The 17,966-nt window shown below is 31.9% G+C and overlaps 1 protein-coding gene across 1 annotated transcript; it reads left to right on the top strand.

The window, feature by feature from the left end:
* Nucleotides 1–8,363: 8,363 nt before the first annotated feature.
* LOC130935138 (casein kinase 1-like protein HD16) lies at nt 8,364–15,148 on the top strand. The gene is made up of 17 exons (XM_057864718.1): nt 8,364–8,711; nt 9,547–10,019; nt 10,401–10,526; nt 10,640–10,713; nt 10,807–10,876; nt 10,955–11,010; nt 11,111–11,182; nt 11,258–11,352; nt 11,476–11,542; nt 11,622–11,751; nt 11,843–12,061; nt 12,172–12,302; nt 13,155–13,329; nt 13,419–13,509; nt 14,090–14,247; nt 14,343–14,531; nt 14,696–15,148. The coding sequence occupies exons 2-17, from the start codon at nt 9,603–9,605 to the stop codon at nt 14,753–14,755; spliced, it is 2,130 nt and encodes a 709-aa protein (XP_057720701.1). The 5' UTR covers nt 8,364–8,711; nt 9,547–9,602; the 3' UTR covers nt 14,756–15,148.
* Nucleotides 15,149–17,966: the final 2,818 nt, after the last annotated feature.

The raw sequence follows: 17,966 nt of genomic DNA, 5'->3' as shown, positions 1-17,966 counted from the left end.
CGGTTTTTAAAATTGAATAATTTTTGTATTAAATTAAAGATAATTCAAAGAGCTTTAAACGGTATATATTTCATAGAAATCAGGATTTTTTAGAAAAAAATATGATCGTTGGAAGTTGGTGTCAAAAATCTAAATTCTGTGATGTTGCAGAATTTGTGAGTTCTTTGTGTGCACACGCATACTGCTGTGCGCGCGCTCTAAACAGTGGTTATATTTTGACTTGTGCGTATTGACATCCTTGTGCACACACATACCCTGTAAGATTTTGAAAACGTGTGTACGCACACGCTGGGAAGTGCCTTCTGTTGGGAGCGTTCGCATGTTTCTGTGTGTGCACTCAATAAGGAAAATTTTGCCTTCTGTGCGTACGCACACATCTATGTGTACGCACACTTTGAAAAACTCTTCTGGGAGTGCATAAGCACAACCCTATGCGTATGCACACTACCCTATTTTTCAACAAAAACCTTGTTTTTAATTGTCTTACCTTCCCGACAAGCTTGTAAACTTCCATAACACTTATTTAAGATTCTTTAACTTGATTTTATGCTTTGAAGAATAGAGAATACCCTAAGTAGGTTAACTAAACAATTTTCGGTAAAAAGTTTAGAAGACGGAGCCTTAGGATTCTGAAGTATTGAGGGTGGATTAGCTGAGTGAAGTGGTAGAGTACTGTAAAGACGATTAGTATGATGAAATTGTGGAGTTGTGGACTTGATGAGACTTGAGATGAGTCTAGGACTCGAAGTAGACTGAATACTGAAAATAATTTCTAAAAATCAATTAATTACTGTTTTATACTGAGATTAACAAGACGCTATGCACCTGGCAAGGATGGTTGGTTAAACCCGCTTGTAGAGAGTCGCGGCGGCGGCATAAGGACGGTTGGTTTATCCCACTTACGTTAAGATGTGAGGTCCGTAGCAAGAGTATCCTGCTCGCATTCTTTCATAATCACAAGAGTGTGCAGGCACTATATCCTGGACTGTGTTTCGGGAACGATATCTCAGGGGTTCCCATTTTGAGACCGAAAGGTGACATCTCCATGGAGATGTGTTGGGTTGGCAGTTGAATCGACAATATGATATCATAGCCAAATAGGACAAGCATTCATCATGTGTATTTTCTATCTGTTTGCTTGTTTTACCGACTTGAATTGCTTGCCTAATTGTATTAGATGATTATTTGCTTCTTGAAATTCTTGATATACATGCTATACTTGTGCTTTACTTGCATTGTTATTACTTGTGTTTTCTATTGGGATTGAGGAGGTTCGGAAGGCGGTGGCGATGGAATCATATGACAGTTAGGCTGGTGAAGGTTGTGGGACAGCGGAGAATTGCTAGATTAGAAATCCACTAAGTTAGATTCCCCTATTTTCATTATGGTTTTTAAAGCCATGGTTTTAATTTTTGTATGCTTTAAGTTGAACCTCATGATTGATATGAAATTCTAGGATTGCCTCTGGCGTCCCGAAGTCTTATATCTTACATTATTGGGCACTATTACCATACTGAGAACCTCCGGTTCTCATTCCATACTTTGTTGTTGTTTTTCAGATGCAGGTCGCAACCCACCTCGGTGTGTTGCTTGATGGTGACAGAGCGGAGGACCTTATTCCATTTTGTTATCATTTTGGTTATTTTGGATTTGTTCTCTCACTTTTGTATTTATATTTTCCTTAAAGGCTTACTTTGAGAGAGATATTCTTTATAAGCTATTTTACTTTCAAAACTCTGTATGTTTGTATAACACTAGTCGGCCTAAATTCCGCAGGCCGAGACTTGTTCCTTATGACTATTATACTCTCTTATATACTTATATTTTGTTATCTTGTATCTATATCTTTTGCCTCGATTAGTATAGCTTCGTGTGAACATTTCGCGCTTTTGAAACTCTGTTTTTGAGTTTATTCCTTCATCGAGCTTCTAGAATTATTATTCCTTTCTATATATATTTATGTATAAGCCTTAGAATTATTGTGACCTCTTATTAACCTTTGCTTTACACCATGAGATAAGACTTAAGATAATTAGAGTGTTACGTTTAGTGGTATTAGAGCGGTTCGCCCTCGTGAGCCTGATGGATGAATCGATTGTTATTTGTTTTTACTAACACTATTTTCTATAAATACAAAATTAATTCTATTAATTTATGAGAAAAATTGTTAATTTTAAAATTTTTATTGATAGAAATAATAATGTACTCTTAAACAAACATTTAATGTTACAGTATATTTTTGTTTCTAAAATTTTCATAAAATTTTAGAAATATCCTTAATATTTAATTTGTTTCAATTTCTTTCCTAATGTTTATATTTCAACTTTACTATTGTTATTTATTTTTAAATAGTCAAAACTTGTTCTTTCAATTTTGTCCTCCTCTAAAAGGTCATCGTCATCATCATCTCCAAACCATCCTTCTTTTTGTTTCTCCCAAACCTAACCAAACCTCATACTTAGCATCACCACCATCATTATCTCCTCATCCTTCATACATTATTGGTGTTATCATCGTCGTTGCTACCACCACTTCATATTTCATTGCCTTTACGTCCTTCACATCATCATCATCATCATCATCATCATCATCATCATCATTTTTCTCTTCCTTTCTCCAAATCACCACCATTACTCTCTCCTTCACCCATTTCTTTTTATCTCCCCAAGTCACCTTAGTGTACAACTCATCCTCATTGACATTATCATTGTCCTATCATATCTTCTTTCACCTTTATTTTCACTATCACATCTCCCTTCACCTAACACTCATTGTTTTTCCGCTCTACCTATATAGTAACAACAGCAACAACAACACAATAATTAATTTTTTATTTACATAAATTAAATCGACAAGAGAGAAAAGGAGGATGAAACAAGGCCAAAGTGAAGCTAAGCCATTTTCAATAGGGATAGGTTTAATCCATAGCTAGTTCATTCCCTTCCTGCAAGAACCCCATTACATATTCTTTTGCTTAATGATGACAAATCTATAATGAAGAATGGGCAGTTGTTGGTAATGCGATGTTAGCAATGAAAGTATGGTAGAGACGACATCGTAGAAGAAGAGGAAGGTGAGGGCAAGGTATAGAGCGGAAGAGGAAAGACGATGCTGAGGTGGAGAAAAGAGGCAGACAAAGAAGATAGGGCAAATTGGCAATAGCGGTTGAAGGATGATTGTACTTAAATTTGATTTGGTAAAACCTTTTGAAAATGTGCTTGTACTTTTTAAAATACTACAAGAAAAATGTCGAGTACCAGCATAATTACCGTCGAAAATTTTAATAAAATCCAATGGTACAACGTTTACCGAATTTTGTGTCGGTATTTATCCGACGGAATAAACCTCGATGGTAACAAAATTACCATTGAATTCATGCATTCGATGGTAATTTGCGTCGAATTTAGTGGCAAAATATGGTTATCAAGAAAATGAAATCTGTTGAATGTTACCATCAGAAATTTTTCGACAGTAACGTTGGCGCCATCATATACGGCTTCACGCCAACTTACCGATGGATGAATCTGACAGTAATGCCGATGAAATATCTTTTTAACATTTTTTTGCAAAATTGGCTGGGCTGTTACCATCGGTAATTTTGACGGTAATTTTTTTTATTTTTTTAATCATCTTTTTCTATCCATCTATAATGTACCCTGATAATTAATAATTGAAATAGTGCTTTAAATCTAATGTGAAATATCAGATATACAAATTAAAAATATAGAATGATGGTAATTGAAATATCTGAAACAATGCTAATATATATTACATTCTTCTCAAAGTTTGAAAAAGAAATAAATATGATAGAACTATATTTACATTACCCTATTCAAATTCATCATTTTCTTCCACTTGTTCACCATCATCCTCTTTGAATGTAATTTCCTAATCATCGAACTTGTCTTTCTCTTCTTCGTTGCCATCGACCCCATCTTCTTGTTGAAGATCATTGTCCTCTGGTGGTAGTGCGTCGTCATCTATACCAATGGCAATGATGTCATCATCCATATCACCGGTATCAAGCACTACTTTTGAAGGAGTTGGGTCGTCAATCTGGTAAGGCTCTTGACCCTCTGTCTCATCATTAGACTCAATGTAGCCTCTTAGCTTAGTTTTAACCACAACCACCCAACTAGACTTACATGAACCTGGATAAAACAAATAGTATACCTGTCGTGCATTTTGAGATAAACTAAAAGGATTGCAGTACCTATATTTTCTGGTTATAGTAACTTAAATGATATTGGATATCGTAGTTTTTGTACTTTCATATTCCTTGTCGTGAACTTGAATCTTACCATTCACATTTAAACACGCATACCTTATTCGTAGTGCGATAGAAACACTCTAATTGAATTATGTTGCGCAATACACCAAACCAATTAGAATGACCACCACTTGAATCCACACGAACTCAAACTCTAGTGTTATCTATTTTCTTTTCAGTGGACCACTGTAAAGAATGGAACTGATATCCATTAACATTGTATATCAGGTAGTTAGTACCCTTATTCATTTTGCTCAAACTAAGTGCAACTAGTTTTCAATCTGTTATGTCAGCTAGATGCATGCTAACGTATTCTCTGAACCAATGTGAAAAATTGTTTAATGAGGTATTTGGATTTGTCTCTTGGAATAACCTATATGATAGAATAGGATAAACAAATTTTGATTAGATTAAGAAGTTAGTATCTTTCTGATTGCAATATGTACAAAGACTTAAAAAAGTCATATGAGGTAGGTAAAATCTGGTCACAGTTAAGCAACACATATAAATGTGCGGCATCGATTTCCTTACCAATAGTCACTGCTCACACCCATTGCAACTCCTTTCAGAGAAAAGATTGGGTATATTGTTTCACATTACGAGGATTCTTCCCTCTCATCATTCCTTCCAACCCTTATTCTATGTGACTCAACATGGCAGAAAATAAAATGAGTGAAATGCGGATGTTTCCTTAGGTAGAAATGCTTCGCAAGTGCTACCCTCAATCTGAGCTTTGTTCTTCACAGTGTGTTTGAATGAACCAATCATCCTCTCGAATGGGTACATCCACCTAAATTAGACCGGCCCACATGGTATTACTTCGTATAGTAGGTGGATTGTTAAGTGTTCCATAATGTCAAAAAAGAATGGAAGGAATATCTTTTCTAACTTACAAAGTATGATGAGAATATTGTTGTCTATAATTGTGAGATCATTAATGCTAAGTTTTGTGATACATAACTCCTTAAAGAACTCAATTATTTCTATAAGGGGTTTCTAGATGTTGGTTGGAAGTTCTCTGAATGCGACAGAAAGCAAAGACTCCATGAAAATGTGACAATCATGATTCTTCAATCCAACAAGCCTACCCTATAAGACATTTGCACACTTGCTCAAGTTAGAGGCGTAACCATCAAGAAATCTCAATCCTCTTATACATTTACAAACATTTTGTCTCTGGTCATTCATTAGAGCAAATCCAATTTTCTTACATTTATCCTCTCAACAATTCTAAATTCTATTTTTTTACTCAAACTTCTTTTAGAGAATTAATAGTGTAAAAGAAAGAGGAAAAAAAAAGTAGATGAATAGAATTTAAAAAGTAGATGAATAGAATTTAAGCTGGTTGAGAAGGTGAAAATAAGAGAGAAGAGACTAAACAAGTATATCTTTAATAAAAATATTATTAATAATACATAGTGGGCTCATCCTTAAACGCTCCTTGCTAAGTATGGAGTGCTGCACATCTTGTGAATTCATTAAATCTGAACTCTTTATTTATTATATTTTATTTGAATGGTCTAGATTTAAAAAGGCAACCTGTTAACCAGGTTAATCATTTTTTTATAAGTTTTAGATTGTTTTTGTAAATCTTGAAGTTCAAAATAAAAAAATAGTATATAAATATTAAAAACAATATGTCTATACAAAAAAAAAGTTATTGGACTTTAAAATTAAAATAAATAATACATAAAAAATAAGTTGAAAATTTATGTACTAAATCCAGAAAAAAAAGATATATTAGAATCTTAAAAAAATAATATTAAATATATATTATGTATATAATATTAAAATTTAAATAGATTTTGTTTTGTTTGAAATAAAACTATAATATTAAATATAAACACAATGATAAAAAAATTTTGTGTTATATATATATAATATTAAAATTTAAATAAATTTTGTTTTATGTGAAATAAAATTATAATATTAAATATAAAGACAATAATAAAAAATTTTGTGTTTTATATATATATATATATATATATATATATATATATATATAATTGTATTTTGTGCGAAATAAAATTAAAACATTAAATATGAATAAAATGATAAAAAAATTTATATTATATAAATTTAATTAAAAAAAACATATATACAACATAAAAAGCAAACAAACATATAATAATTTTATTTTGTACGAAACAAAAATTTATATAAAAAATATTTATATAATTTTTTATTAACAATTTTTTTATTGAAATATGTTATTTTATTATATTTATAATATATTATTTTGGATAATTATATTATTTTAGTCAATATATATTATTTAAAAAATATTTAAAATTTATTATTTTGTATTAAGAATATTATTGAAAATATATTATTAGTTTTTTTTAAAATAATTTTTTTTATTTAGTTCAAATACTATGACAATAAAAAAATTTTACGTCTACTCAATAAATATTATATTCATTTATTTCTATATTGCATGTAAAATAAATAATTAATATTTAAAAAAAGTTAATAAAAGAAAGAAGTATTCTTTTTTTTTACCAACTCTTAGACGAAAACTATGTCATTTGAACTATAACTCGTTGATAAAAAAAGAAATATTCTTAATTATATATTAAATAGAATAATTATTTATTAGACTCATTCTTATACAAATAATTTTTTTTAATTTTATATCTGTAATATTTTATACCAATTAAATTTAAAATTTAATTATTTTTTGAATAAATTAATAAAAAATAATACAAATAATTGTTTAAATATAATTGTATTTTAATTTTTCATTTTATTACGTACAATTTGAGGATAATTTGAAATAAAATATAATGAACTTGTTGTAACTGCTATCTATTTTGTGTTTTGATTATGTCGTCATCTGAGAATCATGGCGCCTTCATGGAGACGGGTTCTTCTACAGAATCGATTTGCAGTGATTGACATGCGTCTTCCTTTTCTATGGCAGCAATTTTTCGGACTTTGAAGGTCATTTATGGTAGAGGTGGAATGTGATGGGTTCAAGAGCGTTAAAATTTGTGACTAGTCAGAACGATAATGGAAGCACTTGTCAACAAATAAAACAGTGAAAATGTTTAAAGACATCACATCGACAATAACAGAGTAATGGAGGAATTCAATCAAATTTTCTTGAGTATTTTTGTGGTGTAAAGGTCGTCCGTGTGTGTGAAACGAAGGAATTAGTATTTTTGTTAGTGTGGGTTTGTTTGTTCAGCCCATGACAAAAAAAAATAATAACAATAATAAATAAATTTAATTTACCTGATAACTTTTGATAGTAAGTTAATTTTTAAAGAGTGTTGCACTCCCTACTTTACCTGGAGTGCATTAGCTTTTTGCCTACATAGTGCATCAATTCTATTAATTGTTAGTAAGAGATGATAGTAGAATAACATTGATGTCATTTTAAATATTTTAGAATAAAAATAGAATGATTAAAATATTAAAAAATAATAAAAAACACACCCACACACACACACACATATATATATATATATATATATATATATATATAATACACGTTAAATAAGTAAAAAAAACCACGTTAAATAAAAAAGATCTTATCCAAATATACTTGCATTAATTTTTATGACCATGCTTTATAAAATATTAGTCATTAAACCAATTATTCTATAAAATATACATAAAAAATATATTAAATAATGACGTATATAAATATATAAAGATTAATTTTTTATATACATATATATTTTTGTAATTTTGTAAGATTTTATTCTTTTGGATCAACAATTCAACGTTAATAAAAAGAAAAATCTTCTAGATCAACAGTTACAAATCACATTGGGACGATTGTAACTATATATTCATTCACAATTATGTATAAGAAATACATGGATAAATAAAAAAGAAATAAGATGTCAGATATAGCACATACAACAATACACACCCACAACACAAACAAACAACAAACAACAAGCAACAAACTTCACTAGCCAATCGCCATTGCCACATTCTCCATCCCAAAACCATCTTTTATAATTAATTAATTAATATTAATATAATATTAAAGTATTAATATTAATATTTTTCTAGGCACCAAAAAAGAGAAAAAAAAAAAAAGAAAAGAAGGAAGAAGCAGGAACAATACATCAACAACAAAAACCAAAGAGGGGTAACCCCATATCTCTATCTTCTCTATCTATCATCTTCCACCTAATAATAATACCATACTCTCTAACCTCTCTTCTTCTTCTTCTTCTTCTTCTTCTTCTCTTGCGAACCCTAAACAAATTCATCTTCGATTTTGGTGACGATGATTGTTATGTTAATACAATAGCTTCTTCTTATTGTTGTTGTCCTTTGCCTTTTTCACTGCCTTGCATTCCGCATTCCTCGCGTTTCCTTCACTGATTCTTTCGCGATCCCACTTCGATCGCTCTCTTCTCCCTTTTGTTCGTGAATCGCCACCCGATCCTCTTCTTTTTGCAGCTTACCGGATCGATCTGTGAGTTTTTTACTTTTTAGTTTTTCAATTTTTTTAAACGTTTGGATTGTTCATTTAACATTTATTTATTTTATGGAAAAATTCTTCTTTGATCGTTTCGTGACTGGTGATAGTGTTGAGCAAACTTGATGGTCGGTTTTGTGATTTTGTTTAACTTTTTTCTTTTTTGCGTGTGGATATTTTTTTGAAAAATATTGTTTTCATGATCGGTTCACGATTGGTTTTCTTCATGGAGTACTCAATCTGTTTTTGAAAGGAAAAAAAAGGAACTTTTTATTTTTATTTGTTTTAGGTTCGTTTTTGTGTTGTTTGGTTTAGTCGAAGCAATCGGCGAAGATTTGTAGGTTTGGAGTTGTGTGTAATCTGTTTAGATGGTGAAACTTGAAGCTAATAACTTGTTTGGCTTCTGTTTATGTATGTATTTTATTCTGGTTTTGTGTAATATAGTTTAAATTATTGACCGACAAATGGTGATATAAGAAGTACTGTGTGTTAAATTTGGAATGCTGAAAGCGACTGGTTGCATTTTATGCTTTTAGAGACATTCCTTTTCTTGTTGGATTGTGGAGTATATTTTGCTGAAAGTAGAACCTTTTTCTTGGTATCTACTGCCTTTTCAGTATGCTACTTTCTTTATGCTGTTATCTGCGGGCAAGGTGTGGCAAGCTCCATAGATATTTTTCACCCTACTTTTTCAAATTATGCTGCAGATATAGATAGATATTTTCAGTTCATCTTCCATGCTCTCTTCTTGCTACTGAAAAAGGTTACTGAGTGAATGCTTGGAACTCATTTTTCTATTGATTTTATTTATTTATTTATTTTTTAATTGCAGAGGACTTTTGCATAATTGGGGCGAATGAAGTGTTCTATGATTTGAATGGGGAGACGATGCCAGAGTTGAGAAGTGGAGCTAGAAGGTCGAAACGGCTTGGTGATCTTCAGCCTGGTCCACTACCCGTTGATCAAGGAGAAAATTGGGTACAACCTGCTCAGAACAGAACTAGGAGGAGAGTTGGAGGTGGAAGAGGAAGAGGGGGTAATGCTACAGCTGTAGGCAAAGGGCCATCACCAGCTGTACCCACAAGGCGAACTGCAGCTGGTAGAGGCCGTGGAGCAAGATTGATTGATCTAGACCCTGAACCTTGTGAAGCCCTTCCAGAACCTGTTGGTTTAAGGGCTCCTGAACCTGTTTACAATCAGGTAGAGGTAGTGGCCAATAATAATATTGTGATGGAGGGTGGAAGTGCAGACAAGGTGGCTGGAGGAGCTGAGGAAGAAGCAAGCACCACCCCTGTCCCTGAGAGGGTATCTCCCATTTTGGATATTGTCTCTTTTAATACTGATTTACTAAATTTCCAAATATATTTAGTTTATTTTGGATGATTTTATGATGCAGTTATCTGGTAATGATGGCTTATTTTGTTAGCTTCTTAGATTTGCTGAATATAATAATTATTTATTTAATGCATTTATTACAGGCTTTTCTGTTTTTGTTAATGTCTTAAACTGGTGTTTATTGTTTTGTTTCGGAAATATGAGATAGTTGTAGAATTTTGATATTTTTAGAACAAAATTTATTATATATTTTTATACTGGTCCTTGTCATACTTATTCAAGCATGCAGTGAAGGTTTGTTCTTAATTTCTTGTTACCTCTCATGAGTTGGTTATTCTTTTGCTGATACAGGTACAAGTTGGTAACTCTCCTGTTTACAAGATAGAAAGGAAATTGGGTAAGGGTGGTTTTGGCCAAGTTTATGTTGGCAGAAGGATGAGTGGTGGTTCTGATCGAACTGGTCCTGATGCAATTGAGGTGATGTTAAAAATTCAATCTCTTTTTAAGGATTTACTGAAATACTAATAAATCCTACATGGGATGATACATTGGCATGTTTTCATTATATAAGTATTTAACTCTGTTTACAGGTTGCATTAAAGTTTGAGCACAGAAACAGTAAAGGCTGCAATTATGGGCCTCCTTATGAATGGCAAGTCTACAGGTAAGTTATCTGTCCTCTTTTCTAAACACGCTTATGAAGGGGACATTTCTCAAGACACTAGCTAATTCTCTCGGTATTTTTGGTATTGAGCAGTACTCTGAATGGTTGTTATGGCATTCCCTGGGTTCATTACAAGGGTAGACAAGGAGATTTTTATATTCTGGTGAGACATGGTTCAAAACGTCACATCAGCATATGTTGATTTTCTATCTGTTGTCTAAAGGAAAATAAAATATTTCAGGTCATGGACATGCTTGGGCCCAGTCTTTGGGATGTATGGAACTCTCTTGGCCAATCGTGAGATTTGAATTCTCCCTTAGTTACCTTATTAGGTTAATTTATTAACTGCACTTTCCATTTCCATTTTGGTCCCATTAACCCTTCAGCATCTGGACAGGATGTCACCAAGTATGGTCGCTTGCATTGCAGTGGAGGCAATATCAATCCTCGAGAAGCTCCATTTAAAAGGGTAAAAGTTGGTTTTTTAAGTCTTATCAAGCCTAAATTGATTGTTTTTTAAACGAGTCTCATTTATTTGAATCAGCTTTGTGCATGGAGATGTAAAACCAGAAAACTTTTTGCTTGGTCAACCGGGAACGGCTGATGATAAGAAGTTATATCTCATTGATCTTGGTTTGGGTATGTCTTCCTTCAAAATCAGATGGCTTCAGTTTTACTTTATGCTGGAACTTTTTTCCTAGCTTTTATTTACATTGGCTATATGGTATTTATAATAATGTTTGTATCTTGTAATGTCTTCAGCATCGAGATGGAAGGATGCATCGTCTGGTCTACATGTTGATTATGATCAGAGACCTGATATATTTAGGTTCGTCAATGTTTGAATGTTGTGAATTTCGCATGATTATATTATTCTTCTCAGTGTTGATAATATCCTATTCCTTCAGGGGAACAATAAGGTATGCAAGTGTACATGCACATTTAGGTAGGACTGGAAGCCGAAGGGATGATCTTGAGTCCCTTGCATACACGTTAATATTTCTCATAAAAGGGAGACTACCATGGCAGGGTTATCAGGTGCATTTTTTCGCTCTATCTTTATTTCTTGTTTCCTGTTTAGAAGTTTTACATGATATATAATCTATTTATCTTTCCCCTTAATTTGCAGGGTGACAATAAAAGCTTTCTTGTTTGTAAGAAAAAGATGGCCACTTCTCCCGAGTTGATGTGCTGCTTTTGTCCTCCTCCATTTAAACAGTTCCTTGAGGCTGTTACGAACATGAGATTCGATGAGGAGCCAAATTATTCCAAGCTTATATCACTTTTTGATAGCTTAATTGAACCATGCACTCCATTGAGACCTATCCGAATTGATGGTGCTCTTAAGGTTGTCTTTTGATAGTTTTTATTCTTTTACTTTGCTAAAGTATTATATATATATATTTTATTTTGTTTACTAATTTCTGTGCCTAAACGCCAAACCCTTAATATAAATAGGTCGGTCAAAAACGAGGAAGGATGCTTATAAATCTGGAAGAAGATGAGCAGCCTAAGAAGAAAGTACGACTAGGTAGTCCTGCAACGCAGTGGATATCAGTGTATAATGCACGCCGTCCCATGAAGCAGAGGTAATCAATATACCCTCCTCAATCTTGCAAATTGTTGATAATACGTTCTATATCATTTGCTGAACATGAATCTTTTTCCCCACAAATGGTGGAGCAGATGAGTGCTTTTGCTCAATAATTGAGTTGCTCCTTCTTTTAACACAGAAAAGTATATGTTTGTTGCTCATAGTATTTCTAGCTTTCCTGACTATTGGCTGCAGTCTTCTCCCAAATGTTGATGTATATTGCAACTGATATGCAAAGCCACAGCAAGTCAGCCTTATATTGAGCATGTTGAGGCTCAAATTCCTTTGTGAATCTTGCTAAATGTCCTGCTTTACCTGATAATGGGAAGCAGTGGCATTGCTAATGTTCACCTCCTCCAAAACAAAAATAAAACAGAAGGATAGGAAAAGTAAGGACATACCAAGTTATCATTTCTTAAGACAGCATAGAAGTCTAACCTAACATGGTTATCAGAAAATTCTATAAGCCTCTTGTTTAACAATAATAATCGTAAGCAAATTTTATAAAAATAGATTCAAAAGCCCCCCCTGCTCGGGATTCTCATAATCATAAGTTTAATATGATTTTATAAAAAAAAAAAAAAACGATTAAATCTTCTTTGTACTTGTAAAAGCTGTTTTTGATTTTTGTGATTGCGAATTTGTAATGGCACTTGCAATCTTTCTCAAATCCTTTTGACGCAAATGTAGTTATCATATGTAATGGTCATTCAAACAAAGTAAGAATTCTTTGTAATTTCTAGTGCTAGATGCACTGTCTTGAAAGGACTATGCATGCATAAACTTGATTGCTTATTATATGCATTAAGCATTTCGGCCTTTTCTTAAATAACATCTTTGGTCGCAGATATCACTATAATGTAGCAGACACTAGGCTCCGGCAGCATGTGGACAAGGGTATTGAGGATGGGTTGTATATAAGCTGTGTTGCCTCTTCAGCGAATCTGTGGGCCCTAATTATGGATGCAGGAACGGGTTTTTCTTCTCAGGTATATGAGTTGTCACCAGCCTTCCTCCATAAGGTATATTTCTTTCTTCTCAGGTTTATAACTTTCATTCTGTTTATTAAATATGTATTAGTGCAATGATTGATGTTTTGACGATCTCTCAGGATTGGATTATGGAGCAATGGGAGAAAAATTACTATATCAGTTCAATAGCTGGTGCAGTTAATGGAAGTTCTTTGGTTGTCATGTCCAAAGGTTTTAGTCTTACATTTTATATGATGTTTTAATTTGAGCTACTCCACTACTCAATTCTTTTACACTTTTTATTAACTTGTATAGAAAAGACACGGGGTTGAATTATAGTGACCATTATTATTTTTTGATCAAGTTATCACTGATTCATCATTTTCCACCCTCCTTTTTACCTTTTTTCCTTACTGATTTTATGTAATTTATGTCCTTTTTCTGTACCTTTTAAGTATTGGTCTTTTATCTAGATTCTAATTAGTTTGTTAGCATATTATTGTTGCAATGCTATTTAATTTGCGTCTGAGAAAGCATGTCAAATTTCTAAGTGCACAACATAAAATGCTGACCTTGGTCATTTTCAGAACCGGTTTAAACTTCAGCTTGTATATGCGATCTTGGATTCTAACAATATTTCCTTTGAAACAACTTATTTTGTTATAGAAGTTAACAAAAGAACATATCAGAATATTTTATAAGAAAAATTGCTTTTCTTTTGCCTTATTTAGCTTCTGAGTTGAGATAGTTGTTGATATTGAAGTAGATGATGAGTTATTTTAATATCTCATAGTTGATCGTTGCTTTGCAGGGACTCCCTACACACAGCAGTCATATAAAGTTAGCGAATCATTTCCTTTTAAATGGATAAACAAGAAGTGGAAAGAAGGATTCCATGTTACCTCTATGACTACTGCTGGCAATCGCTGGGGTGTTGTCATGTCCAGGAATGCGGGATATTCTGATCAGGTATCTAAACCGTTTTTGACCTTTGATACTTTATCATGTATGAATACTTTAACCCACCTTGATAATTGTTATTACTTTTCATTTAATGATGAAAGGTTGTGGAGCTCGACTTTTTGTATCCGAGCGAGGGAATACATCGTCGATGGGAGAGTGGTTACCGGATTACATCCATGGCTGCTACTGCTGATCAGGCTGCTTTCATACTTAGCATTCCAAAGCGAAAATTGCTTGATGAAACTCAAGAGACTTTGCGTACCTCTGCCTTCCCTAGCACGCATGTAAAGGTATGAGTTTCTTGTGTTGTATTAGGCTGTTATTATATCATGGTTGGCATTTATTCCATTCTAGGATGGCTAAATTCATTTATAGTCTTTTGTGGTTTGCCACTGCTGCTATTTCTCAATTGTTTTTTCCGCACAGGATACTAATAGTTTGATGTTTTTTGCAGGAAAAATGGTCCAAGAATCTGTACATTGCTTCAATCTGTTACGGGCGGACAGTTTGCTAGCTTCAGGATTGAAAGTTTGCCACCATTTGAAAAATGAGGCAAAATTTTAATGATGAAGCATTTCAATGATTATTAGGTTGGAACGGGTTGGTTTGCCTTTTTGCCCCCATGCCTGTTTCTTAAATGCAATATGCCTTCCACTTAAAATTTTCATTATAATTGTAAAACAAATGGTAAGCGAGAAACAGAAACCGGTTATTCTGTGGAGCAAGTTCCCAATCAACCCGAGCCAACGGATAGCAACGATTTGTTGAAAGAAGTATTAACTTGTGTAATACAAGGGCTGATGCCTATTTTGGCCATGTTTTCATGGTTGTGTTTTTAAACAAATTGCGATTTTGTATGTAATGATATAAATTTTTACGAAGATCATCATCATAAGCATTTAAACAAGGGAGTTCTACGGTATAATGATGGTTTTTAGCATCCACTATACCCGATACTAATTATCTATAATCAGATGGGTTCACATGGTTAAGACTTAAGAGAATAAGAAGCACGCCTTTTTGATAAGTGTGCTGTTTTTAGTGATTGTGTATCAACTATTTATGCCAGGAAGGTTATTGACAACAGTTGCTTATTCTTCTTCTGAGGTTTGTGAGCTTTTCAACTTTGTATGGTGCAAACTTTCACTATTTCAAGAATCCTCTTATACTCCAACCTTCAATCTTGCCGTTTCAACAAAACTTGACAGAGGGACTTCTTGATCTACAAGCAACAAGTTATAAGAGTTCCAACTTCTGAAGATTGATCCCTTTTGTGGTAAATCTTGATAATCCCAAATTCCCAAAAGATTAGCATCCAAAGAAAGATTAAGGCTGTGATACACTCGACAAAGATGGTTGCATCACACCCCAGTCAATCATAGCTATAAAGCATTCTCAATGGCTCCTATTATTAGTCGTAGACTACCCAAGAAAGAGACAACTTCCCACTTTCCTCCCTTGCTATCCAACTCCCTGCTCATTTACCTCAACCTCCAACCAAACTTTGGCAACATGGTTGACAAGGGCAAAATATTTTATATTTTTTCAGTAAGATATAAACAAGTAACGTTTTAAATGAATTTTTTATTTACATAGAATAGACATATTTTGGGGAAAAAATTTTTCATTTTCTAATTAATCATATATTTTTTTTTATTAAAATATCATACTTATACATTACAAAAATTATCGATATTAAATTGCAAAAAAAAATTTGTGAACAAAAAAAAAATTTAAAACATTTATAAAAGCATTTGAAATATTGAGAATTTTGAATTTATAAAGCAAAAGATAAAAAAAACTATTCCAAGGATGAATTTGCTCACAACATTCAATTTTAAAAACTAAAATAATTCATTTAATGCAAAGTCAGGGACTAATGTGTTCACTTACAATGTTGTTATAGTGAATGACATATTGGAAAATTATGTTATGATACGTAGACAAATAATATTGTGATGCATGACACTATCGTCCATATCAACATATCACTATCAACATGTTACGACTCTTTTATCAACATATCATCAATCCATTACATATAGCCAAATCATAGTCTAACACTTGATACTAGTTGTCCTTATCATCAGGCTACATTAGTATTAGAGTTGGAAGTGAGTCAAGCCAGTTTATGAGCAAGCTCAAATTCAACTCGTTAATAGTTTGATAAGCTGAACTCGTGAGCCCAAAGCCCAAACTTGAGATTAGAATAGAGCTCATGAATTATGTGAGTGGAGCTTGAGCTTGGATAAACTCATCTCATTAATTCGTGAGTTGGCTCAATTAATATTATATGTATGTATTTTTGTGTGTGTATATATAAAATAATAATATATAATTTTACATATATATTAATGTTTTTAATTATTTAAAATTTTATAGTAATTTTTTTTATATAATTTTGATGTAAGAGATAAATAAAAAAATTTTATAACTAATAGATAAATAATATATAAAATTATTTTTTTAACATATATATATATATTTATAGTTTATTGATATAGAATTATAAATTATGTTCCTGTAATTTGAGCTAACTCGTGAGTTTTCGGTGAGTCGAGTTTGAGCTTAAGAAATATGTTTAATTGTTAATGAGTCGAATAGTGAGGCAAGCTCAATTTTTGTGAGTTGAGCTTGAGTTTGGTCTAACTCAACTCACTTCGACTCACTCCTAACTCTAATGATATTAAAGAAGTTCTGATTAAGCTGGATCACATTGTGCAATTTCAGAAAACTATTTAAAGTACATGACTCATTTTAAACATTTTAAGGATAATTTTTTTGGATATGGAAGAAATTTTGGTGTAACACTCATTTATTAGATTTTATGATGTTTTTTAAAATTATGAGAGAAGGACGATATGCCTTTCGCGTATTGACAATATGCCTTATGCAAATGACATATTGCCCCGCCCCAAAATCTTAAAAATATCATAAAATCTAATAACTGAGTGTTATACTAAAGTTGTATCAATATCTATAAAAATAAACGTTTTTTAAAGACCATTTTAAAACTTTATTCTATTAACTTGATTACAAAAGAGTTTTATCACTTAGCATTATTTATTTATATAGAGAAATTTTATCATTTTTTATGGAAGAGAAGATTTATAAGTATACAGTAAACGCTATTAAAAAAGAAAACTGTCACAAGGATAAGTTTATGAGTATGAATCGGTGATCACTCTGATAAAGACATTAGAAATGTCTTTTTTTTAAAGACATTACGTGTGTCACGTTGCTATTGGATGGGTTATTAAACCGATTAATAATTTATTTTTTAATAAATTAGAACAAAATCGGTTTATTATAACAACAATAAATTTCATTGTCCATATTATAATTATCAGACTTGAATCCAATCGGTTTACATAATCTGAACCGAATTATACTTAAATTTTTTAAGCAAGAAAATATATATTTTTTTAACTTTTTTATTTCACAAACATTTAAATTTATGAAAATTTAAAAATACAATTAAATTTTTGAAAAAAAAAACCCTAATCCTAGCCTAGACCCTAGTTCAAGTCCTAGCCCAAGCTCAATAACATAAAAAAAAAAATTTAAAGGGATCAAACCTTTAACATAAAAAAAATACACAATAACATTTATATAAAAATAAAATTTATTAATATAATTTTGTTTAGAGTTTGTCATTCAGATGATAATAAATAAATAATTTTATGGATAAATATTTTAAAATAATATTATTTAAATCTTAAATA

Source organism: Arachis stenosperma, chromosome 6, assembly GCF_014773155.1.
Source record: "Arachis stenosperma cultivar V10309 chromosome 6, arast.V10309.gnm1.PFL2, whole genome shotgun sequence".
NCBI lineage: Eukaryota > Viridiplantae > Streptophyta > Magnoliopsida > Fabales > Fabaceae > Arachis > Arachis stenosperma.
This window is presented reverse-complemented; position numbering and strand designations above follow the sequence as displayed.

Coding starts and splice junctions, on each gene's coding strand:
- LOC130935138 (XM_057864718.1), top strand. CDS start 9,603: ATGCCAGAGTTGAGAAGTGGAGCTAGAAGGTCGAAACGGCTTGGTGAT. Junction 10,527..10,639: donor CTGGTCCTGATGCAATTGAG/GTGATGTTAAAA, acceptor CTCTGTTTACAG/GTTGCATTAAAGTTTGAGCA. Junction 14,248..14,342: donor ATGCGGGATATTCTGATCAG/GTATCTAAACCG, acceptor TAATGATGAAAG/GTTGTGGAGCTCGACTTTTT.